The sequence below is a fragment of the Microcaecilia unicolor genome, chromosome 7 (genome assembly GCF_901765095.1).
Source record: "Microcaecilia unicolor chromosome 7, aMicUni1.1, whole genome shotgun sequence".
Lineage (NCBI taxonomy): Eukaryota > Metazoa > Chordata > Amphibia > Gymnophiona > Siphonopidae > Microcaecilia > Microcaecilia unicolor.
In genome coordinates, this window is record NC_044037.1 from 308,434,367 (window position 1) to 308,461,200 (window position 26,834).

The 26,834-nt window shown below is 42.5% G+C and overlaps 1 protein-coding gene across 2 annotated transcripts in view; it reads left to right on the forward strand.

Annotated features, from left to right (window-relative positions):
* GLB1L (galactosidase beta 1 like) overlaps positions 1 to 26,834 on the forward strand; it is a 194,939-nt gene that overhangs the window by 10,491 nt on the left and 157,614 nt on the right. The window contains exons 3-4 of one of the 2 annotated variants that reach the window (XM_030208753.1): positions 6,483 to 6,670; positions 15,548 to 15,682. In XM_030208753.1, the coding sequence (XP_030064613.1) occupies positions 15,632 to 15,682 (51 nt within the window). In that variant the 5' untranslated portion in view covers positions 6,483 to 6,670; positions 15,548 to 15,631. The remainder of the gene's footprint in view (positions 1 to 6,482; positions 6,671 to 15,547; positions 15,683 to 26,834) is intronic. The other variant, XM_030208752.1, reaches the window with a different exon arrangement.

A 26,834-nucleotide genomic window follows, 5' to 3' on the forward strand; every position in this document is an offset into this window, starting at 1 on the left:
AATACTGCTTTAGGAAAGGGTGGTGAATTCCTAGTGGAAGTGGTGGAGATGAAAACAGTATCTGAATTCAAGAGAACAAAAGAATTGCCCTACTGGGACAGACCGAAGGTCCATCAATTCCAGCATCATAGATGCCTGTTTAGAAATATGATGCCTGGCATTTATGCATAGCGTATTTGATGTATATGTTTGACCTCTTATGAACATCTGTTTTTTATATTGTTTATTATTGATTTTAATGTATGATTGTCTTCTGTATGTTTTATTGATAGACCCTTGAGGCAGGCGTTTCACGCTGAAACACAGCCCATGTCGGGTCTTTCAAAATAAAGGACTCCTGTTGTCATAGTCTTGAAGACTCTGTTGTGCTTTTTTTCTTTGTACTTTGTCAAATGCCTTTAAAAATCCAGATACACCTGGCGGGGAGGAAGGGGAGGTTAGGGGAGGGGAGTAGAGGGGGAACAGGGTAGGAAAGGGCAGAACACAGGTCGATGGTGTTGCCTTTTTGTTGAATATGATGGATTCACAGGACATTTCAATTTTCTGTACCCCTGAGTTTAATTATGGGTCAGTGTCGTTTACCATCAGCACAAAAATGATTGAAACATAAAATAGAAGGGTGGAGTGGGGATAAAATGTTAAAATGTTTTGATGACGGAATGTACTATTTTGTTTTAGTGTACATGTTTACTTTGGAAGCTATGTGTATCCATACTATCAGCTGTATTTCTTTTAGAATTGTCATAAATAAAAATAACTATAACAATCCAGATGCACGATGTCGACCAGCTCACCTTTACCCACACGTTATTCACCCCTTCAAAGAAATGTAATAGATTAGTGAGTCAAGATTTACCTTCACTAAATCCGTGTTGGCTTTGTCTGATTCGTCCATGCTTTTGAATATGCTCTGTAATTTTGTTCTTTATAATAGTCTCTACCATTTTGCCCGGCACCAACGTCAGGCTCACTGGTCTGTAATTTCCCACATCACCCCTGGAACCCTTTTTAAAATTCGGTGTTACATTGGCCACCCTCCAATCTTCCAGTACCATGCTGAATTTTAAAGATAAATTACATGTTACTAACAATACTTCTGCAAGTTCATTTTTCAGTTCTATCAATACACTGGGATGTATACCATCCGGTCCTGGCGATTTGCTACTCTTCAGTTTGCCAAATTGCCCCATTACATAGTAACATATAGTAACATAGCAGATTATGACAGAAAAAGACCTGCACGGTCCATCCAGTCTGCCCAACAAGGTAAACTCATATGTGCTACTTTTTGTATATACCTTACCTTGATTTGTACCTGTCATTTACAGGGCACAGACTGTAGATGTCTGCCCAGCACTAGCCCCGCTTCCCACCACCAGCTCTGCCACCCAATCTCAGCGAAGCTTGTGAGGATCCATTCCTTCTGAACAGGATTTCTTTATGTTTATCCCACGCATGTTTGAATTCCGCTACCGTTTTCATCACCACCTCCCGCGGGAGGGCATTCCAAGTATCCACCACTCTCTGCGTGAAAAAATACTTCCTGACATTTTTCTTGAGTCTGCCCCCCTTCAATCTCATTTCATGTCCTCTAGTTCTGCCGCCTTCCCATCTCCGGAAAAAGTTCGTTTGCGGATTAATACCTTTCAAATATTTGAACGTCTGTATCATATCACCCCTGTTTCTCCTTTCCTTCAGGGTATACATGCTCAGGTCAGCAAGTCTCTCCTCATATGTCTTGTAACGCAAATCCCATACCATTCTCGTAGCTTTTCTTTGCACCGCTTCAATTCTTTTTACATCCTTAGCAAGATTCGGCCTCCAAAACTGAACACAATACTCCAGGCGGGGCCTCACCAACGACTTATACAGGGGCATCAACACCCCTTTCTTCTGCTAGTCACACTTCTCTCTATACATCCTAGCACCCTTCTGGCTACGGCCACCGCCTTGTCACACTGTTTCGTCGCTTTCAGATCCTCAGATACTATCACCCCAAGGTCCCTTTCTCCGTCTGTACATATCAGACTCTCTCCGCCTAACACATACGTCTCTCGTGGATTTCTACTCCCTAAGTGCATCACTTTGCATTTCTTCGCATTGAATTTTAATTGCAAAACCTTAGACCATTCTTCTAGCTTCCGCAGATCCTTTTTCATGGTTTCCACTCCCTCCGGGGTGTCCACTCTGGTACAAATCTTAGTATCATCCACAAATAGGCAAACTTTACCTTCTAACCCTTCAGCAATGTCACTCACAAATATATTGAACAGAATCGGCCCCAGTACCGATCCCTGAGGCACTCCACTACTCACCTTTCCCTCATCCGAGCGAATTCCATTAACCACCACCCTCTGGTGTCTGTCCGTCAACCAGTTCCTAATCCAGTTCACCACTTCGGGTCCTATCTTCAGCCTTTCCAGTTTATTTAAGAGCCTCCTGTGGGGAACCGTGTCCAAAGCTTTGCTGAAATCTAAGTAGATTACGTCTATAGCACGTCCATGATTTAATTCTCCGGTCACCCAGTCAAAGAATTCAATGAGATTCGTTTGGCACGATTTCCCTTTGATAAAACCATGTTGTCTATGATCTTGCAACTTACTGGCTTCCAGGAAATTCACTGTCCTTTCCTTCATCATCGCTTCCATTACTTTTCCAATAACTGATGTGAGGCTTACCGGCCTGTAGTTTCCAGCTTCTTCCCTATCACTACTTTTGTGAAGAGGGACCACCTCCGCCGTTCTCCAATCCCTCGGAACCTCTTCCGTCTCCAAGGATTTATTAAATCTTTTAGAGGACCCGCCAGAACCTCTCTGAGCTCCCTCAATATCCTGGGGTGGATCCTGTCCGCTCCCATGGCTTTGTCCACCTTTAGATTTCCAAGTTCTTCATACACACTCTCTTCTGTGAATGGTGCTATATCCACTCCATTCTCAAATGTATTTTTGCCAGTCCATCGCCGTCCTTTTCCAGGATTTTCTTCTGTGAAAACAGAAGAAAAGTATCTGTTTAGCAAATTTGCTTTTTCGTCATCATTATCAACATAGCGGTTCACATTATCTTTTAGTCTCACAATTACCTTTTTGGTCATTCTCCTTTCACTAATATACCTGAAGAAATGTTTGTCACCCCTCCTTACATTTCTAGCCATTTGTTCTTCCGCTTGTGCTTTCGCCAGACGTATCTCTGTCTTGGCTTCTTTCAGTTTCATCCGGTATTCCTTCCCGTGTTCCTCTTGAGTTTTTCTGTATTTCAGGAATGCCAACTCTTTAGCCTTTATTTTCTCAGGCACTTGCTTGGAGAACCATATCGGTTTCCTTTTTCTCTTGCTTTTATTTACTTTCCTTACATAAAGTTTTGTGGCCCTATTTATAGCTTCTTTCAGCCTGGACCACTGCCCTTCCACTTCTCGTACGTCCTCCCAGCCCATCAGCTCCTTCCTCAGGTATTCCCCCATTTTACTAAAGTCAGCACGCTTGAAATCCAGGACTTTGAGTTTTGAGTGGCTGGCCTCCTCTTTAGCTGTCATATCAAACCAAACCGTTTGATGGTCACTGCTGCCCAGGTGGGCACCCACTCGAACATTTGACACACTATCCCCATTTGTGAGCACCAGGTCCAGCGTCGCTCCCTCCCTCTTGGGTTCCATCACCATTTGTCTGAGCAGAGCACTTTGGAAAGTATCCACGATCACTCTACTTCTTTCCGATTCCGCAGACAGAACCTTCCAATCTACATCCGGCAGATGGTTTACAGAGATTTGATTCAGTTTCTCTAACTTGTCAGCATTGAGTACCATTTCTGGCACTGGTATCTTTCCCACATTTTCCTCGGTGAAGACCAAAGCAAAGAATTCATTTAATCTCTGTTATGGCCTTATCTTCCCCGAGTGCCCCTTTTATGCCTTCTGATAGCCCTCCGTCATCTAGCGGTCCAACCAATTCTTTTACTGGCTTCTTCCTTTTAATATACCTAAAACGTTTTTACTACGCGGTTTTGCCTCCAACGTAGTCTTCTTTTGGAAGTCTCTCTTTATGTTCCTTATCAGCGCTTTGTCTTTGATTTGTCATTCTTTATATAGTTTCCTATTATTTTCAGTTGGATCCTTTTTTCATGTTCTGAAGGATTTTCTTTTAGTTCTAATTACTTCCTTGACCTGACTTTTTAACCATGGCAGCTGTCGTTTGGTCTTCCTTTCTCCTTTTTTATTAGACGGTATATATTTGGCCTGTACTTCCAGGATGGTATTTTTGAACATCATCCGCTCCTGGTGTAAATTTTTAATCTTCGCAGCTTCGAACTTGTTGGTGCACAGTGTTTTCGCTGCAGAGATTCATTCCTCCATTTTTCAGAATCGGGGGTGACTGTTTGTATAGTTCCTTCCTTTCTTCCTAAGGTGGTGTCTGCATTTCATTTAAACCAGCTTCTTTTTCTTTCTTCTTTTAAGGAGAAGGATTGCAAAATGGATTATTGTTCTCTGTGTTACCTTGATGTCTCAAGGAAATATATAGAGCAGCAACTTGTTCCTCTTTGCATACCTTTTTCCAGGCATTATTGCTTGGATGTTACAGCTCATACTGAGTCTTTCTTTGGTTCATCTGTTCTTACTGTGGCTGCATGGGCACCCCACCCTACTTAGGGACGGCTTTGCTACATCCAACATGTCTCTGGATTCATCTGCATGCCAATGAAGGAAACATTGTGTCTTACCTGATCATTTTCTTTCCTTTAATCACAGCAGATGAATCCAGGGTCCCATCCTTTGTCAGTGATGTTCCTTTAGTTCATGTTCAGTTCTCTGTGTAGGGTTTTTGCTGTTATACCAAGTATCAAGAGTTCTACTGGTGAGTTTACCCCCACGAGGAAAGGGAAGGGGAAATGTTGTTTCTTATGCTTTATGAGAAATACTAACTGACCAAGGAGCATATTGTTTATTTTATTTTTTGTTACATTTGTACCCCGCGCTTTCCCACTCATGGCAGGCTCAATGCGGCCTACATATTGTATACAGGTACTTATTTGTACCTGGGGCAATGGAGGGTTAAGTGACTTGCCCAGAGTCACAAGGAGTTGCCTGTGCCTGCAGTGGGAATCGAACTCAGTTCCTCAGTTCCCCAGGACCAAAATCGACCACCCTAACCACTAGGCCACTCCTTTAAGACATTCAGTTTAGTGCTCTCTATCTCCACCTGCTGGTAAATAGTCATAACCCAGAAGTCTCTGGATTCATCTGCGAGTATAGGAAAGAAAATGATCAGGTAAGACATTTTTCCTTCAGCAGCACCAACAGAATGGGATATTGGCCACCTTATTGGGCAGACTAGATGGACCATGTGGGTCTTTATCTACCGTCATTTACTGTGTTACTACTACTACTACTTATCATTTCTATAGCGCTACAAGGCACACGCAGCGCTGTACACCACACACAAAAAAAAGACAGTCCCTGCTCAAAGAGCTTACAATCTAGATAAGACATGAGACAGACAGAACATTTAAGGGTAGGGGAATAAAGAGGTGAGGATAAAGGATAGGGCAATAAGTGAGGGTACTGAGTAAGAGAGTCATGGTTAGGAGTCGAAAGCAGTAGCAAAGAGGTGAGCTTTAAGCCTAGATTTGAAGACAGCCAGAGACTGAGCCTGACGTACCGGCTCAGGGAGTCTATTCCAGGCATAGGGAGCAGCAAGATAGAAGGAACGGAGCCTGGAGTTAGCAGTGGGGGAGAAGGGGGATGACAGGAGATATTTACCCAGCGAACGGAGTTCACGGGGAGGAGTGTAGGGAGAGATGAGAGCGGAGAGGTACTGAGGAGCTGCGGAGTGGATGCACTTGTAGGTCAATCGGAGAAGTTTGAACTGTATGCAGAAGCAGATAGGGAGCCAGTGAAGCGACTTGAGGAGAGGGCTAACGTGAGTATAGTGACTTTCAATATCCAGTGAAAGATAAAGGTAACTGATAGCATAACTGGTTAACTGGATAAAACACCACTAAATATTGATCTCTGTTACTGTGTACCTTGCATTGAGCTGCCTTATTTATAGTAACAGTAAATGATGGCAGATAAAGACCCACATGGTCCATCTAGTATCCAGTTGCTATGAGATGTATGCACACCTGCGCAAAATTTAAGTGGGACCTGATAACTTTATTGTTCCAACAAGCAATTTGGCTGCTAAATTGGCTGTTAATTTGAAATATAATATCCCTGGATGTGCCTTTGAAGAAAGCAAACTATTTGGCTGATCGGATCTAAAATTATTTTTAGCTTTTTAGTTATATTTTGCTAATGGTTGAAATTTTGTCTCTGCTGTATTTTGTATGTTTATTTGTACATTGCCAAGTACTGTAGGATTGTGTGGTTTATAAATGTTTTCAATAAATAAAAATTCCTATCATCAGTGAACACAGGATGGCTAAATGATTCAGTATGTAACATACTGGTATTTAATGATGTCTAGTAAATGGTTTTTCTCTTTCCACAGCACACAGCCTGGATCCAGGAGTTTTTGAAGATTGATTCTAAGATATGAATTCTCTGGTAACATAGCTGATGTTAATTCTCATGCCCCCAAGCAGGCCGTGAAGCTGAGATTTGGACTGAGTCAGGATTTTTATCCATTCAGTATTGTTGCCCATATGGTGGCTGAGCCAGTAAAAAGCTTCCAGTCCAGTTAAGTGACTCATTTTGATTTATATAAATTTAATTGTTAGTTTATATTGAAATGAACTTTAGGAGTTTGCAGGAATTATAGTACATCAAACTTAATCTGTTACTGATACAATAGTATGAACCACCTTGGGTTTTGGATAAATAGGGGATCGACATTCAAAAGGTCTACTTCTTTACAAATCTGTCCCTTTCGATTTGTTCGGTTAAAGTCATAAGCTGTATAAATTTAGTAAAAAAGTAATCAGATCAGAAGCAATCCTGGGTTAACTTTCTAACTCTAGTTGTTAACTTTGGCCATACATTAACATTATATATACTTATATGCCACATACATTTTGCAAGTTCAACACGGATTATAAAAGAAAAGAACTGGTGATAGGGAAGAAGCTGGAAACTACAGGCCGGTAAGCCTCACTTCGGGTATTGGAAGCGATGCTGAAGGAAAGGATAGTGAATTTCCTGGAAGCCAGTAAGTTGCAAGATCCGAGACAACATGGTTTTACCAAAGGTAAATCGTGCCAAACGAATCTCATTGAATTCTTTGACTGGGTGACCGGAGAATTGAATCAGGGACATGCTATAGACGTAATCTACTTAGATTTCAGCAAAGCTTTTGACACGGTTCCCCACAGGAAGCTCTTGAATAAACTTGACAGGCTGAAGATAGGACCCGAAGTGGTGAACTGGATTAGGAACTGGTTGACGGACAGACACCAGAGGGTGGTGGTTAATGGAATTCGCTCGGATGAGGGAAAAGTGAGTAGTGGAGTGCCTCAGGGATCGGTACTGGGGCCGATTCTGTTCAATATATTTGTGAGTGACATTGCTGAAGGGTTAGAAGGTAAAGTTTGCCTTTTTGCGGATGATACTAAGATTTGTACCAGAGTGGACACCCCGGAGGGAGTGGAAAGCATGAAAAAGGATCTGCAGAAGCTAGAAGAATGGTCTAAGGTTTTGCAATTAAAATTCAATACGAAGAAATGCAAAGTGATGCACTTAGGGAGTAGAAATCCACGAGAGACGTATGTGTTAGGCGGTGAGAGTCTGATATATACGGACGGGGAGAGGGATCTTGGAGTGATAGTATCTGAGGATCTGAAGGCGACGAAACAGTGTGACAAGGCGGTGGCCATATCTAGAAGGTTGCTAGGCTGTATAGAGAAAGGTGTGACCAGCAGAAGAAAAGAGGTTTTAATGCGGTTGTATAAGTCGTTGGTGAGGCCCCACCTGGAGTATTGTGTTCAATTTTGGAGGCCATATCTTGCTAAGGATGTAAAAAGAATTGAAGCGGTGCAAAGAAAAGCTACAAGAATGGTATGGGATTTGCGTTACAAGACATATGAGGAGAGACTTGCTGACCTGAACATGTATACCCTGGAGGAAAGGAGAAACAGGGGTGATATGATACAGACGTTCAAATATTTGAAAGGTATTAATCCGCAAACGAACCTTTTCCGGAGATGGGAAGGCGGTAGAACTAGAGGACACGAAATGAGATTGAAGGGGGGCAGACTCAAGAAAAATGTCAGGAAGTATTTTTTCACGCAGAGAGTGGTAGATACTTGGAATGCCCTCCCGTGGAAGGTGGTGGAGATGAAAACGGTAACGGAATTCAAACATGCGTGGGATAAACATAAAGGAATCCTGTTCAGAAGGAATGGATCCTCAGAAGCTTAGCCGAGATTGGGTGGCAGAGCCGTTGGTGGGAGGTGGGGCTAGTGCTGGGCAGACTTCTACGGTCTGTGCCCTGAAAATGGCAGATACAAATCAAGGTAAGGTATACACAAAAAGTAGCACATATGAGTTTACCTTGTTGGGCAGACTGGATGGACCGTGCAGGTCTTTTTCTGCCGTCATCTACTATGTTACTAGTATTTGAGCAAGATGGAAATTCGATTATAAAATTATACTTCAAAAACTGTTTAAAAAAATTTTGTGGATGGAGGATTTGGCTCTTCCATGACGTCACGAAATCAACACAGGATAGAAGAAAGAGATTTTTGGCTCTGAGAGAAGAAACAAAAAATCTGGGGGCAACATTTTCTTTAGTATATCCATGTAAATGCCTGATAAAGTTCTTAGGGATAAAATGTGGTTTTTTTGAACCGGATCAGTTTCAAGTTTTCTTAGATAGTAAAAAGATTCCAGAAAATCAAGAGGTTTAGAGAATAAGATTTCTGATTAAGATTAAAAGTATGTGAACTAGCTAGGCCATTTTCCTTAAATTGGTGTTATTATATAAATATCTCCTCATTTATAAAACTTACCTGCCCCCCTGCTTTTTCTCCTTTTTGTGGTCTAAGAAAGCGATTGACTGTGGATAAAACATATTCTTGCCTTTATTTCTTTTTTATGTATTGTATTAGACTACAACCTATCTAAAAGAGTTTAATTATTCAATCATATAAAGAGATGGTGTGAAGGTGTCCCTTTGGATTGATGAATAATATTGACAAAATGAACCTCAAACCTCCTAGCAGGGAATATTACAAAATTATTGCTAAACCCCTGCTTCAATAGGAGTAAAGTACTATCATAGGTTCTATTTAAGAGAGTCAAGAGAAAAAACCCCAACGTAAAAACTCATGAAGCATGAGAAAACCGATGGGATAAAAAACTCAATTCCTCTCTTAAATTCTTTTCAATCTTAAATACAAATGGACACCAATCATCAAGCCACCCTAAAGACTGACAATAGCCAGTAAAGGACTGTCTAAAGAGAACCCTCAGAACAAGGGTACACCCTGAGATACCCTAAGGTACTATTTGTTGTATAGTAAAGAAAAACAATGGTAAGTATAAAAAACTTTTTAACATTTTAAACCATCTTGAAACTTTACTAATACACTCTACAACAATTAGAAACCCACTCAGGCTTAACCCCAGATATATCAAATGTGGAATACTTAGCTTCAACCAGGTGTTTATCCCTCAGGAAAAAGACTATGCCCAAATATCCCACGCTAAGGGACTCCGGAGTCCTATGAAGTTGCTGCAGCGGCGAAAAAAACGCCAGCCCCTCAACAAGAGCGCCTTGTTTCGCCAACCTCGTGGCTGCCTCAGGAAGAGCACTACAAAACCATCTAGATAAACCAAATTAACACTAAAAACTAAATCGTCAGCTATATGGAACCTCAAAGATGGTGCAGGATGGTGTATTAGACTACAGCCATCTCTGCATTACTGTTTGCAAGTGACCCTTGTAAAATGAAAGATTAGAAATAAAAAAAATAAAAGAATGTAGTGGAAATTTTTGGGAAATCCATTACATGGTATTTTAGATTTAAACTAATTGCATGCACAAATTTGGGCCTGAAGTCAATTTACGCTGATAATTGGTTGCTAACAATTGGCACAAATTGGCAACAATTTGAATTTACACATGTATCTTTGTAGTCGGTATTCTATAAAGATGAGCGCATAAATTTTTATGCGTGGGTCCAAAAGGGGGTGTGGCCATGGGAGGGCATGGACAGGTGGGGGCATTTCTAGAATTTGTGCAGTGTTATAGAATATGCCAGACCTGTACCTAAAGCGTGAAGGTTTACACTATGTTTCAGTTGGTGTAAATCCTTGTGCCCAGAGGACAGCTGCTAAAATTGTCAGTGGTCTTCATAAAGTGTATGGGGGACAGACTTCAAGATCTCAATATGTATACTTTGGAGGAAAGGTGGGAGAGGGGAGATAGGTATTTAAACATCTCTATGTGACAAATGCACAGGAGACGAGTCCCTTTCAATTGAAATGAAACTCTGGAATGAGGGGGCATAGGATGAAGGTGAAAGGGGATAGACTCAGAAGTAACTATATTAGATTTCTAAGGTCGAGGAAGGATTGTGGATGGAAGGGATGGGCAGTAGATGGGCCATATGGCCTTTATCTGCCTTCATTTTTGAGTGTTTCTATGGATCCTAGTGCTGAACACTATTCCATAAATGGTGCCCAACTTTGAGAGCCATTAGTTAATGGTTTAGTGCTCATTTATTTGGCACCCAAATTTGTCTGCCATTTACTGAATTTAACCCTTGATGTGAGAAAGTGCAAAGTGATGCATATAGGAAAGAGGAACCCAAACTATAGCTACGTGATGCAAAGTTCCGCATTAGGAGTCACTGCCCAGAAAAAGGATTTAGGTGTAGTCGTCAATGATATGTTGAAACCCTCTGCTCAATGTACAGCGGCAGCTAGGAATGCAAATAGAATGTTAGGAATTATTAGGAAAGGAATTATCTAGAAATGGGCATGATGTGTGAGGTGATTAAATTTGCAGACAACACAAAACTAGTCAAAGTTGTTAAAACATGCAGATTGTGAAAAATTGCAGGAAGACCTTAGGAAGTTGAAAGTCTGGGCATCCAAATGGCAACTGAGATTTAATGTGGACAAGTACAAAGTGATGCACTTTCAGAAGAATAATTCAAATCATAGTTATTTGATTCTAGGTTCCACCTTAGGAGTCAGCACTCAAGAAAAATATGTAGGTGTCATCATTGACAATCTTCTGCCCAGTGTGTAGCAGCGGCCAAAAAAGCAAACAGAATGCTAGCAATTATTAGGAAAAGAATATAAAATAAGACAAGAATATTATGCTTCTGTATCGCTCCATGGTGCACCCACACCTTGAGTATTGTATGCAATTCTGGTTGTCGTGTCTTAAATAAATAGCAGAATTAGAAAAGATTCAAAGAAGGACAACCAAAATGATGAAGGGGCTGGAACTCTTCTCATATGAGGAAAAGCTTAAGATGTTTGGACTCTTCAGCTTGGAAAAGAGATGGCTGAGTGGGAATATCATAGAGGTCTACAAAATACTTAGTTGTGTAGCACAGGCAAACGTAAATTGATTTTTTTTTTACTCTTTCAAAAAGTACAAAGACTAGGGGACATTCAAGGACATTACATGGTACTATTACAACAGGAGGAACTTATTTTTTCACTCAACGAATATTAAGCTCTGGAACTCATTACTAGAGTATGTGGTATCGGTGGTTAGTGTATCTGGGTTTAAAAAAGGTTTGGAAAGTTCCTGGAGGAAAAAATGCTATTGAGATAGACATGGGACAAGCTGCATGAATCTTGCCACTATTTGGAATTCTTTCAGATACTTGCGACGTGAATTGGCCACTGTTGGAAACAGGATACAGGGCTAGATGGACCATTGGTCTGACCCAGTATGGCTACTATTATGTTCCTATGAAAATATTATAATGCCTTTGTATTGCTCCATGATCCGACTGTACCTTGAATATTGTGTGCAGTTTTGGTCTCTGCATCTCATAAAAAGATGTAGCAGAATTAGAAAGGGTAGAGAGAGAAGAGCAACAAGAGCAGACTCAGGAAAGATATCAGGAAGTATTTTTTCACGGAGAGGGTGGTGGACGCTTGGAATGCCCTCCCGCGGGAGGTGGTGGAGATGAAAACGGTAACGGAGTTCAAACATGCGTGGGATATGCATAGAGGAATCCTTTGCAGAAGGAATGGATCCTCAGAAGCTTAGCTGAAATTGGGTGGCGGAGCAGGTGGGGGGAAGAGGGGTTGGTGGTTGGGAGGCAAGGATAGGGGAGGGCAGACTTATACGGTGATGGGAGGCGGGACTGGTGGTTGGGAGGCGGGAAATACTGCTGGGCAGACTTATATGGTCTGTGTCCTGAAAAGGACAGGTACAAATTCAAGGTAAGGTATACACATATGAGTTTGTCTTGGGCAGACTGGATGGACCATGCAGGTCTTTTTCTGCCGTCATCTACTATGTAAGTAATAAAGGAGATGAGATGACTTCCTTATGTGGAAAGGGTAAAGAAGCTAGGGCTCTTCATTTTGGAGAAGAGATTGCTGAGGGGGGATATAATGGAAGTCTATAAAATACCAAGTGAAGTGGAATGGGTAGATGTGAATCACTTGTTTATTTTTTCCAAAAATACAAGGACTTGAGGGACACACATGAAGCTACTAAGTAATACATTTTAAAACCAGAGAAAATATTTCTTTACTCAATGTGTAATTAAGCTCTGGAATTCCTTTCCAGATAATCTGGTCAAAGCAGTTAGCAGAGTTTAAAAAAGGTTTAGACAAGTTCCTAAAAAAGGTCCATAAGTCATTTGTTAAGATGGACTTGGTAAAATCCACCGCTGATTCCTGGGAGAAGCACCATAAAATCTGTTTTACTCTTTTGAGATCTTGCCAGGATACTGGGCTTATGTACCTTGCTGCCAATGAGCTGCTTCTTCTGTGGCCAATAAATGACTAAGGAGTAAAGGACTGTTTTTCTGTGATGAGATATTAAGGAGGAGCTTGTCTAGGAGTAGAGAGTAAGGTAGAGTGTGTTAAGGGATGGAGCAAGAAGGAGAGAAAGAGTGAGCAGATATAGGGGCAAAGGAGAGTGCCTGAGACCAAGGGGAGGGAGTGGAATGAGGGGATCAGAGGATCTGTGGCAACATATTGAGAAAATCAGAGGGGAAAATGGAAGAATTGAAAGGGCAGTGGAGTGTGACAGAGAAGGAATCAGTGTAGAAAGGAAGGGTGTGAGTAGTCACTGTCCCTATGATGCTGTTGTTCCTCATTCTTAATCTACTCTGATTCTCTCTACCCTTCCCCTGTCTCTCTTCTCTTGCCCAAGATCCCTTTTCCATTTCCTTTCTCTTAGATCCCCCATTTTGGTATGTTCCACAGGGTACCTAGAAGTATTATTCATGCCAACAGAGATGAGCAGTACAGATAATAAACCTCATTTTGCATAGGACTTCTAGATAGGAATTTGGATAGTGAGGTAGGGGTGTTTACAATTTCCTGAATATTTTACAAAAGGCTCTCTTTAAAAAAAAAATAAAAAATGCTGAGAGATCAAAGATGGCCTACTGAAGGAAGCTGTGGGAAGACGTCATAGTGCTTTTCCTGCATGATCAGAAAGAAGTGCAAGAGGAAACCTAAGGACTTTTTCGACAAGCTACCATCACTAAAACGTTCTCTCTTCAAGCACTGAACTTTCTTGTTGAGCTGTGTGAAGCAGCGGCCATGGGAGACTCTGTTACTATGAGTCCAGATCAGCATCAAGTCCCACTCTCCCCTACACTGGTGACTCAGCCCAGAAGTGAGCTGCAATGCTCTTCGTCGCAGGTCAGCATTGAGGTTGGGGAGGGAAGCTCCCGGGTGAATGGAATGCCTGGACCCTCTGTTCAACTGTCATTCTGTGGTCTACCTTCCCTTCTGCTGGAGATTTGCATCTTAGATGCCTTAGTCATTTCATTGATGTAGTCCTCATTGTCACGGATGCTTTTTAGCATCTTCCCCAGTTGTCTGTTCCACCACCTGTTTCTTGAGGGAGTTGACCTGAAGGCGTCTTCCATTCCAAACCAGTTCTTCAGTGTGGATCAGGCTATTTTTCTGGACAGACAGTGGTGACAGCTTTGATGACACATTGCTTTCCATCCATCCTTCTGTGGTTAGGAGCTTTTGTTCCTGTTGAAAGAAATGAGAAGGATCTATTTAAAGTCATTACCTTTTCTTCAAATGGCCTTTTTGAGTGTGGATATCTTAGATTTCACAGAAGATTCCCAGTTTATAGTCCTTTTCTTTGTTTGCTCATGTTTTTATGAAGTAAGGCGTGGTTTATCTTATCCTTTTGGACTACAAAATATATTTTTGTATCAATGCGGTGTGTAGTTTAGTGTGGTTTGCTTTGTGGAATTTAGTTGCTTAGGGTACAAAAAAGTCCAGCTATAATAAGTTACTGCTAATCAAGATCCCTCTGATGTTTTCTTGTGTGCTTCTCTCACAGATGATATAAATTACTTTCTTATTTTTCCCTTCTAACCAGTTAGGCCCAGATTTAGAAATAGGAAACTGTCTCTACTGCCAAATTTTGATAGGTGATGGAGTGTTACTGCCATTTCCTTTGTCATGCCTTGATTCAGGTCTAGTAACTTCAGTACCTGGTACCTTCTAGCCTCTGTGCCCTGACAGGCCATGTGGCACCTGTCCTTTGCACAGGTTTCATAGTGTCAGAGGAGCAGCTGAGGCACCACAAGGCATGTCAGCAACTGAGGGTTGGAAGGTCTTACGCTGTAGTTTCTTGCTGAAGAGCAGATGTTGCTGTGTGGACTTTCACTACATTTCAAACTATCCCCCCTGCTTACTAAAGCTTAGCTCGCGTTATCTGCAGCAGGGGCCATTTTATTCCTGTGGGCTCTGCTGCAGATAACTCGAGCTAAGCTTTAGTAAACAACCCCTTATGTTTGTTGTTCCTATTTACATCTTGCTCAGCAGTTGACAGTGTTAATTTGCAATCTTTTGTCTGCTTTTTATTTAAAGACACCTGATCTACCTGATCTATTGCAACCTCGCTATTGGGATACCCTATCTTCCCTGTTTTGGTGATATCTTTGAAGGATACCTTGTTTTGAACCATGCTCTTTTGAATGACTTTCTTCCTTCCCCAGGTTCTAGTTTAAAAGCTGCACTGTTTAGAAACGCTAACAGCCCTGAAACTTGCAAGCTTAAATGCCTGCATTTTTATGGAGGCTGTCCTGGGAGAGGGTTGAGTCAGGGGAGCCAGTAACACATATAGACTTACTTTATAAACAACTACTGATTATCTTCAGTAGTTACTATGTCAGGTGAGATTTTGTGGTTTTAGGGACTTTAGGAATAAAGATCAGTAAAAAAATCTTGGGCTGGGCCTATTTATTAGATCTAATACTTTTTCAGCTTACCTGTGAGAAGTTTGCAGAGAATGAGTGGAGGGCACCAGTGTCTGTATTGCTCAGGTACTTTCTAGGTTCTTTTTAGATCATTTTGAGAAGTTCTGAGAATGAATCACAAATGCATAACATTAATATTCTTTCAAAAAATGGTTTATTGATTTTTTATTATTATTTCCAGATATCACATGACATAATTTCCTTTGTACTAAGAGCAGAGAGAGGAGACCCAGACTGGAGGAGAAGAGCTGCACCAGCAGCACTCATGGACTGGAAGCTGCAACTCTTGCTTCTGCATTTTTTCTTGTCATTCACAGTGAGTGACTGAGGCTTTCAGCTTCAGGGAGCACAGTTGGGCTGTGCAGAACATACATATTTATGTATTGTGCATTTTGGGGGCTGTTAAGTCTGAACATTTCCTGAAAGGGATGTTCTGGGTAGACTATTGTTACAGATTATGTACTGAATAAAGAGAAGGACAGAGTCTAGAGAGCACTGGAACTGATATGTATTGGGGGGTAGTAGAGTTGTGTATGAGGAAGATCATTTTGGAAACTGCTAGTGGATGTGAACTGTGGAGGGGAGGGGGGAATGGGTCAGTGTGTGAGAGGCTGTTCTGGGATGAGAAGTGGCACCAGCAGGACTGTGTGAGAAGAGAATATTCTGGAAGGAATGTTGGGTTACTGAGCTGTGTATGAGGGGGTACTCGTGGTTCTGAAAGGTTAGTGAGAGTGTGTGTAGGATGGAAAGACTTTGGGTGAGCAGGAATGCTCCCCCCAAATCTCCCCACCCTACAAACACTCACACCGATCAGTGGGACTGTGTGGGAGGAGGCTATTCTTGTGTGGGGGAGATGGGAGGTGGCAGGCAGAGTTCAGTGTTTTGTGTGTGGATTTCTTGTTGGAGAAGAGGGTGAGGAGCTGATTATCTGTACTCAGTCCTTGCACTGTGGCGCAGTAAACATAGCTGTGTGTCTGTTAACAACTTGAACTACAGTGGTGGAAATAAGTATTTGATCCCTTGCTGATTTTGTAAGTTTGCCCACTGACAAAGACATGAGCAGCCCATAATTGAAGGGTAGGTTATTGGTAACAGTGAGAGATAGCACATCACAAATTAAATCCGGAAAATCACATTGTGGAAAGTATATGAATTTATTTGCATTCTGCAGAGGGAAATAAGTATTTAATCCCTCTGGCAAACAAGACCTAATACTTGGTGGCAAAACCCTTGTTGGCAAGCACAGCGGTCAGACGTCTTCTGTAGTTGATGATGAGGTTTGCACACATGTCAGGAGGAATTTTGGTCCACTCCTCTTTGCAGATCATCTCTAAATCATTAAGAGTTCTGGGCTGTCGCTTGGCAACTCGCAGCTTCAGCTCCCTCCATAAGTTTTCAATGGGATTAAGGTCTGGTGACTGGCTAGGCCACTCCATGACCCTAATGTGCTTCTTCCTGAGCCACTCCTTTGTTGCCTTGGCTGTATGTTTTGGGTCATTGTCGTGCTGGAAGACCCAGCCACGACCCATTTTTAAGGCCCTGGCGGAGGGAAGGAGGTTGTCACTCAGAATTGTACGGTACATGGCCCCATCCATTCTCCCATTGATGCGGTGAAGTAGTCCTGTGCCCTTAGCAGAGAAACACCCCCAAAACATAACATTTCCACCTCCATGCTTGACAGTGGGGACGGTGTTCTTTGGGTCATAGGCAGCATTTCTCTTCCTCCAAACACGGCGAGTTGAGTTCATGCCAAAGAGCTCAATTTTTGTCTCATCTGACCACAGCACCTTCTCCCAATCACTCTCGGCATCATCCAGGTGTTCACTGGCAAACTTCAGACGGGCCGTCACATGTGCCTTCCGGAGCAGGGGGACCTTGCGGGCACTGCAGGATTGCAATCCGTTATGTCGTAATGTGTTACCAATGGTTTTCGTGGTGACAGTGGTCCCAGCTGCCTTGAGATCATTGACAAGTTCCCCCCTTGTAGTTGTAGGCTGATTTCTAACCTTCCTCATGATCAAGGATACCCCACGAGGTGAGATTTTGCGTGGAGCCCCAGATCTTTGTCGATTGACAGTCATTTTGTACTTCTTCCATTTTCTTACTATGGCACCAACAGTTGTCTCCTTCTCGCCCAGCGTCTTACTGATGGTTTTGTAGCCCATTCCAGCCTTGTGCAGGTGTATGATCTTGTCCCTGACATCCTTAGACAGCTCCTTGCTCTTGGCCATTTTGTAGAGGTTAGAGTCTGACTGATTCACTGAGTCTGTGGACAGGTGTCTTTCATACAGGTGACCATTGCCGACAGCTGTCTGTCATGCAGGTAACGAGTTGATTTGGAGCATCTACCTGGTCTGTAGGGGCCAGATCTCTTACTGGTTGGTGGGGGATCAAATACTTATTTCCCTCTGCAGAATGCAAATAAATTCATATACTTTCCACAATGTGATTTTCCGGATTTAATTTGTGATGTGCTATCTCTCACTGTTACCAATAACCTACCCTTCAATTATGGGCTGCTCATGTCTTTGTCAGTGGGCAAACTTACAAAATCAGCAAGGGATCAAATACTTATTTCCACCACTGTATATTGATAAAATTATCTGGAATAGATGCTACATTATGGGGTGGTACTGATCTGTGTGGCTCATACAGAATAATATTTTTTTTGCTTCTAGAATACATTTTTAGTTTTTGCTTAACATGGTTTATAACGTGGTTTTTTTTCCAGGTACAATGAATTCCTCCCCCTCAAAATCTTACCATTGTATTAGGCTGTGCGTTTGGTCATCCTATTCTTCCAAAAAATAACTCAGGCTAAGTTAGAAAAACAAAAGGAATCTTTATTTCTCACTGCAATAGCACAAGAAATATTATTGGCTCTTGGCATTAATAGTTTTACAGAACAGAGTCTAGCAATAGTTTTATTCCTCATACAAAGGTCACAAAACAGAGAGAAAGAATCTTAGCTATAGAGAATTAGTTTGTACGGGGGGGGGGGGGGGGGGGGAGGAAGAGTACCCCCCCCCCCCATGGAAATAGGTTGTGGCAAGGATATGAAACTCTGCTGCCATCCGGACTATTTCAGAGTCTCTTTAGATGAGCAGTTACTTATATACCCTTCCCATCACAAAGGACCACCTCATATATCACCCAATCAGCAATCTTGCAAGTACATAGGAGACCTGTGATAGGGCCTTAGTGTCCTTGCCACACCTCTGCTCAGGAACAGACAGTTGGGAAGTCATGACAACGGGGGGGGGGGGGGGGGGGGGAATCTTGTCAGTTTGTTTGTAACAAGACAGTTGGTTGGGATGTTTCACCTGTAGATACACACTATGAAGAGAAACAAAATAATATAAATATTACATTTAAATGTGTGGGGATATTGTACCTTAAAATAAACATTGATACATGTAAAAAGCAATACATGATACTTATAAAATTCATATAAAATTCACATGTCCTCCCCCTGGGGAGTTGGGGTGTCGCTGCCACGCTCCAGAGCACATACTAGCATGACATGTTTATCCATTCCTACATTAGATATTTAATCACTTCTCTGACCTCATGTGCAACTTGATTTAAATCAGTCCTCTTATTTCTAAATCCTCATACTCTTATCTATCTATTCGTTTCATCTTTGCTTATACCCTACGCGGTCTATTACAATGTTCTATTACTTATTGTGTCGACATTGTAAGTAGTATACTATGCCCTACTTTGTATTGTTATTTGAATATTTTTACTGCTGTAATTGTCTATTGCGTATGTTTGATTTATTTTTACTGTACACCGCCTTGAGTGAATTCTTTCAAAAAAAGCGGTAAATAAATCCTAATAAATAAATAAATACTGAGCTTCAATTCAGTGTATAAATGAGCTGTGCAGTCCCTCAAAAGCCAGTCTGTTCTCGGTCTCGGCAGGTGTTATCCAATAATGTCAGGGTGGTGGCCTACGTGAATCACCAATGGTGCAGAAGGAGCCAGTTCGTGGCCCTCCTCATGCGTGTCATCTGCAAGACCTTTCAGCCGTGCAAGTGACCAGGGTAGAAAATGTCAGGTGGAATATCTCAGCAGGACTCCCCTAGATCTGAGGGAGTGGAGATTGAGACCAGAAGTCTTTGCCCTCCTGGTGCTCAGATGGGGTCTTCCTACCGTGGATTTGATGATGACCTTGCGCAATGCCCAGGCCCCTTGGTTCTTCAGCAGAAGGCGATATGGTCACACGGAAGATCTGGATGCTCTGGTACAGGTTTGGCCCTCGTCAGGTCTCCTTTGTGTTCCCTTCATGACCTCTGTTGGGACAGAGTTGTTCAGCAAATAGAGCACCATGTGGGCCTGGTAGCGTTGGTAGCTTCAGATTGTCCGCGATGACCATGATACAGGGATCTAATGAAGCTCCTAGTGGAGGAGCCGCTCCATCTACCCCCAGTGGAGGATCTGTTGTCACAGGGGCCGGTGCACATGTAGGATGCTATGCTATTCTGTTTTATATACCGCACAAATTATCCAAAAATGGACTTCTAGGCAGTTCACAATAAGAAAAGCTCTTCTCCTCAAGAGAGAACAAAACAAATTTTATATCAACACATCATAAAATAGCATTTCCTAAACATCTTTAAAACTCAAAAATCTTAACTAAGAAAACTCAAAGAGGAAGTTTTTTCAAAAGTTTCTGAAATTGTAAAGGTGACAGTACTTTTTCAGACTTATTGGCAATAAATTCCAGAGTCTAACTCCTTTGACTGAAAATAACTTATCATATACTAGTGAAAAAGGCCCGTTTCTGACAGAAATGAAACGGGCGCTAGCAAGGATTTCCTCGGAGTGTGTGTGTTTAACAGAGTGTGTGTGAGAGTGGGTGTGTGACAGAGAGAGAGTGAATGTGTGTGTGTGTGTGACAGAGAGAGTGAGACTGGGTGCGAGAGTGTTAGTGTGAGAATGAGAGTGGGCCGGCCCCCTGCCTGCCAGTTCCAGGGTCTGCCCTCTACCCCTCCCTCCCAGTTGCAGGGTCCCTGTGCACGCCCCCCTCCAAGTTCCAGGGTCAGCCCCCCTCCCTCTCTCCCTCCCTCCCAGGGTCGTTGCCCCCCCCCCCCCATCTCTCCCTTCCTCCCTCCCATTTTCAGGGTCGTTTTGCCCCTGTCTCCTAAGAAAAGTAAAACCCAGCCCCAGATGTGAATGTATGCCGATGTCCTGCAGCTGCAATGTGGCACATACAGGAAAAGCAAATGTATGAATGTGAAAGAAAAGGTCCCTTTGCCGTTTTGCTTTTTACGTTGTCCAAGTGTTGATGGTGTCAAAGTTTTGTTGTGTTTGTGAGAGGATTGCTGAGACTCTTTTCCTCTGCTGTGTGTTGGCAAACGAAGAGCTGAAACCTTCTCTAGTAGGCAAACAAACCAGGGGTGGGGGGGGGGGACTTCCTCTAGAAATTCTTGTGCTGCTGTTCTCTGCCTCTTGTTCGATTACCACTACAGGCAAAACTGCAAGGTTTTGGGGCAGGGGGAGATGTCTGACTTCCGGTTTCCAGGCATGGGCAAACAGGATATCTCTGGCGCCTCACAGTTCCGGTTTTGAGGCTTCATTTAGAACGTTGGGGTTGCGAATTATGTCCGGAAGGGGCGTGGCTGAGGGCGGGTCCTGAGTGACAGTGAGTGGTGCATGACATGAGTGAGAGTGAGTGTTGCTGACAGCCTAGCCTTCAGTGTTTCCCTCCCACAGAGTGAGCTTCAGAATGTTCCAGGTGAGAATTATTATATAGGATAGTTTTATAACGTATGTTCTTAGTAAGTGAAAAATCCTTGCTTACAGGCCTGGCTCTTGAGAGGGTGTATTTGAGGAAGGAAAGGATGTTCTGGTCAAGTCATAGCAACTGTCCTGCGTTCTAAGAAGCTGTCGACTTTCCTCATGTATGTGCGGGCTTGGCAGATTTTTGAGGATTGATGAGAGTACCATCAGATTGTGCCCTTTACAGCTTTGTTAACTCATATTCTGAATTTTTTTGCAGGTTGGCCTGGATAAGGACCTGGCTTGGTCTTCCTTGAAGGTGCTAGTGGCAGCCTTGGCTTCTTTTTGAGGCCTTCTCAAGGGGTGTCCCCTGGCAACGCATCAGGATGTTGTACGTTTCCTTCGGGGATTATGCCTTATTCATCTGCTTGTCCATCTGTCCATTCCACCTTGAGACCTTAACCTGCTTTTGTTGGTTCATGTGACTGTGGATCTGACCTTGAAGGCGGTATTTCTGGTTTCTTTATCTTTGATGCAGTGCATTTCAGAATTACAGGCCCTTTCATGTAGAAAGCCTTTCCTAATGTTCTTTAGGGAGAAGGTGGAGCTCTGGACAGTTCCTTTCTTCCTCCCCAAGGTAGTATCAGAATCAGTTGGCTTTTCTTCCAGTTTGGGCAATTGGTTTGGGACAGAGGATCAGAGGTTTTTGCATTGCCTAGATGTTCGGAGGATTCTCCCTAAGTATCTATGAGTTACTCAGGAGTTTCGGCATACTGATAGGCTATTTGTCTTATTAGGTGGTCCGAGAAAAATCAAGGTGGTGTCTAAAGCTACAGTAACGCATTGGATTAAGGAGACAGTGGCCTCAGCCAATTTGCTTAAGGGGAAGCCTCTTCCGTAGTTCTTGAAGGCCCACTCTATCAGGGGACACCTAATAAAGTTACATGGAATACTTTAAAAACAAATAGGAGGAAATATTTTTTCACTCAACGAATGGTTAAGCTCTGGAACTGATTGCTAGAGGATGTGGTAACAGTATTTAGTGTGTCTGGGCTTAAAATTTGTTTGGATAAGTTCCTGGAGGAAAAGTCTGGGAAGTCACTGCTTGCCCTGGAATTGGTAGCGTGGAATGTTGATATTAATTGGGTAAGCTAAGGAACTTTGTACGTCTAAGCTCTTTGAAAATGAGCCCCAGTATCTCTCAGGTTTTGCTAGCTTCCAAGAAAGTTTCAACTAGGAGGGGAAATGGTTTAAAATAGAAAGGTTTGCCATCTGGCTTGGTGGTAGGGACCTACTGGTAGATCCCTTTTCGTTCCCCACACAAACACTGCTTGAGTACCTTCTATGCCTTTTGGAGAGAGGCATCAAAACCAGCTCTGTTAGAGTTCACCTTAGTGCAATTTGAGATTATCATCTGATAGAAGGTAAACCTATCTCTGTACAGGTTTAGTTATTCGCTTTATGTGGGGCTTCCTTCTGTTGAAGCCTCCCATCAGGCCACCTGCAGTGTCATTGGATTTCACGCAGCTGATGAAAGCTATATTTGAGCCACTGAATATTTGCCATCTAAAGTACATGTACTAGGAGGTCTTGTTTTTGGTGGTAGTAACTTTAGCTTGCAGGGTGAGTGAGTTCTTGTTTTAGTAATGGATCGACCTTGCATTTTCAGCAATAGAGTGGTTCTGTGAATCCAACTGAAGTTCCTTCCCAAAGTAGTGTCAGAATTCCATCTTAACTAGTCAATACTCCTCCCAACCTGTTTTTTCCCCCTAAACTTCATGCCTCAAAGGTAAATAATCATGGCACACTTTGGACTGCAAGAGAATTTTGGCCATCTACCTGAGTGGACTAAAGGGAAGGGAAAATGGGACTTGATATACCGCCTTTCTGAGGTTTTTGCAACTACATTCAAAGTGGTTTACATATATTCAGGTACTTATTTTGTACCAGGGGCAATGGAAGGTTAAGTGACTTGCCCAGAGTCACAAGGAGCTGCAGTGGGAATCGAACTCAGTTCCCCAGGATCAAAGTCCACTGCACTAACCACTAGGCTACTCCTCCACTCATTCCACCAATAAGAGCCAACCTCATCAGTGATGTCACAATGGCTTGATTGCCCGATACTTGGCTCACTTCTGATATTGTGATGTCATAAGGGAAATGGAAATGGGACTTGATATACTGCCTTTCTGAGGTTTTTGCAACTACATTCAAAGCGGTTTTACATAGTATATTCAGGTACTTATTTGTTCCAGGGGCAATGGAGGGTTAAGTGACTTGCCCAGAGTCAGAAGGAGCTGCAGTGGGAATTGAACTCAGTTCCCCAGGACCAAAGTCCACTGCACTAACCACTAGGCTACTCCTCCACTCGTCCATTCAGTCTTTTGTTTCTTTTGACCTTAACAGGATGGAGGCTGTTGTTGGCAAACACACACTATTCAGTTGATAGTGGACTGCCTTTCCTCCACTTAGGCAGTTTTTGAGGCCTTGTTTATTTAAATTTTGAGATTTTTGTAGCCCCCCCCCCCCCATAGACTGTGTTAGCCATTTTGTTAGCAAACTTCATGTTTCCTTTCTTTTTGAAGATATTTTGAAAGTTTGCTACCCCTTGTGTGTTTTTTTGACTCGAGGGTCATCATATGGCTTATACTGTTGTGTCTATGGCAGTGTCAGTAGCCCACTCGAGGTCAGCTTTCGTAGAACAAATTTGCAGAGCTGCAAATGGACTTCACTCCATACGTTCACCTTGTGTTATTGTCTAGAACATGACTCCTTACATGATAGAAGGCTTGACGAGATATAAGTACATAAGTATTGCCATACTGGGAAAGACCAAAGGTCCATCAAGCCCAGCATCCTGTTTCCAACAGTGGCCAATCCAGGTCACAAATACCTGGCAAGATCCCCCAAAAGTACAAAACATTTTAAACTTCTTATCCCAGAAATAGTGGATTTTCCCCAAGTCCATTTAATAATGGTCTATGGACTTTTTCTTTAGGAAGCCGTCCAAACCTTTTTTTAACTCCGCTAAGCTAACCACCTTTACCACATTCTCCGGCAACGAATTCCAGAGTTTAATTACACATTGAGTGAAGAAACATTTTCTCTGATTTGTTTTAAATTTACTACATTGTAGCTTCATTGCATGCCCCCTAGTCCCAGTATTTTTGGAAAGCGTAAACAGACGCTTCACATCTACCCGTTCAACTCCACTCATTATTTTATAGACCTCTATCATATCTCCCCTCAGCCGCCTTTTCTCCAAGCTGAAGAGCTGTAGCCGCTTTAGCCTTTCCTCATAGGGAAGTCGTCCCATCCCCTTTATCATTTTCGTCGCCCTTCTCTGCACCTTTTCTAATTGCACTATATCTTTTTTGAGATGCGGTGACCAGAATTGAACACACTAATCAAGGTGCGGTCACACCATGGAGTGATACAAAGGCATTATAACATCCTCATTTTTGTTTTCCATTCCTTTCCTAATAATACTGTGATAAACACAGTGCTTGCCCTACACTGAGGAGACCGCTTCTTCTACTAACCTATAAATGTATTCACTCTGCTGCTCCCCAGTATCTCTCCACACTCGTCCTTCCCTACACCCCTTCCCGTGCACTCCGCTCCATGGATAAATCCTTCTTATCTGTTCCCTTCTCCACTACTGCCAACTCCAGACTTCGCGCCTTCTGTCTCGCTGCACCCTACGCCTGGAATAAACTTCCTGAGCCCCTACGTCTTGCCCCATCCTTGGCCACCTTTAAATCTAGACTGAAAGCCCACCTCTTTAACATTGCTTTTGACTCGTAACCACTTGTAACCACTCGCCTCCACCTACCCTCCTCTCTTCCTTCCCGTTCACATTAATTGATTTGATTTGCTTACTTTATTTATTTTATGTTTAACAATTTTTATTGATGACCACACCAACAGTACAAAGCCACCGGAACATGTCAATCTCGAAGCATTTGTATATAACTCAGTGGAACATCACTTAAACAATTATCAGTACATACAGCCATCAAATTTTGTCATATAACATTGTCCCTCCCTCCCCCCAACCCCTATTCTGTATTTATTTTAATAATAAAAGAAACTATTGTATTGATATTACATTCAATTGCAAATATAATCAATAAACAGTTACCTGATACAACTCTTCGTCTGTTTTTTCCGTTTTGTTTCTTATCATAATCTAATCTAGAATGTCATCAAAGGTTTCATTAAATGTTCCTTTCCCCCCCTTCCCCCCCCCCCACCCCTCCCCCCCTGTACCTATACCATGTAATTCTATATCAACGTTAACCATGTAACATATAGAGCCATTTATCTTCCCCTACCTTCCTCTCCCATGAGTGTGTTCACCAATAAGCTGCGAGCTCTGCTTGATAAAGCCTGTATATATGGTTCCCAGACTTCCCAAAAACGTTGTCTACTTCTAGGACTACAAGTCATAGCGCGTGCTTCCATTCGCACCAAGGTATGAAGCGAGCTCCTCCACTGCCAGTAGGAGGGCCCTATGTCTTGTGTCCAGTGTTGTAATATACATTGTTTCCCAACTATTAGTGCCTTATAGATAAATATGTTTTCTTTATGTCGTAGTGTTGACCCTCTTCCTCTTACTCCAAGCACTACAGTTTTAGCCTCTAACCAAAGCTTCTTGTGCAGCACGGCTTCACAGTATTCCAGCACTGGACCCCAGAACTCTTGTATGGCTGAACATCCCCAAAACATATGATACAGTGTTGCTCTCTGAAAATAACATTTACTACAATGTGTTTCTTGCAATCTACCTGCATAATAGGCCTGTATGGGGGACATATATGCCCTCAGAACAATTCTAAATTGTATCTCCCTATATCGGGCACTCACCACTTTATGTACTATCTCCTTTAGAGATTGGACTATATCTCCACTGCTGATCTCTACCTTTAAATCCTCAGACCATCGTCTTGCCACTGCTTCGTAACTACGATGCTTGGCTATCAAATTTAACTGTTTATATAGTAAGGATACCGTGGTCTGTTCTCTTCCCTGTGGTAAAAACAGATTCACCAGCATCTCATATATCCCTCTATCACATTTTTCCCTATGTAGTTTCTCAATATAGCTGTGGATCTGGCAGTAATCATACCATACCACATTCTCTACTCCCACCATGCCCTCTAAGGTTCTTCTTGATATAATCTTTCCCGTGTCCTGCATAACATCGGCCACTAGTACCACTCCCTCCTGTGCCCACTTGGCAAAGTTCGGGCACGTATTCCCTGGTTCGAATGCTCCATTCCCAACCAGTGGGAGGAGATCCGTACATCGTGGGTTTTTATTAAGTCTCCTCAATATGTACTGCCATATACTTCTCATTGGGTGCAATAAAACGTGATGTTTCCATTCCTTTGGTATCTTTGTACTCTCAACATGCATCATATAATAAGGGTGATATGGTCTAAACAGTGCACTCTCAATATTCCATTCCGTATGCTCTTCTGTTTCCATAATCCAATCTGCTAAGTGTCTAGCTAGACAAGCCCAATTATACTGTTTAATGTCAGGCAACCCCAATCCTCCCTCAGATCTTTTCCCATAGAGATATTCCAATTTAACTTTAGCCTTTTTCCCACTCCAACAGAATCTAGTCAACATTCCTCGAATCTTCTTTATATCTTTAGTCTGTATGACTAGTGGCAATTGTCTTAGTACATACAGCCATTTTGGGAAAAGTATCATTGCAAACAAACCCACTCG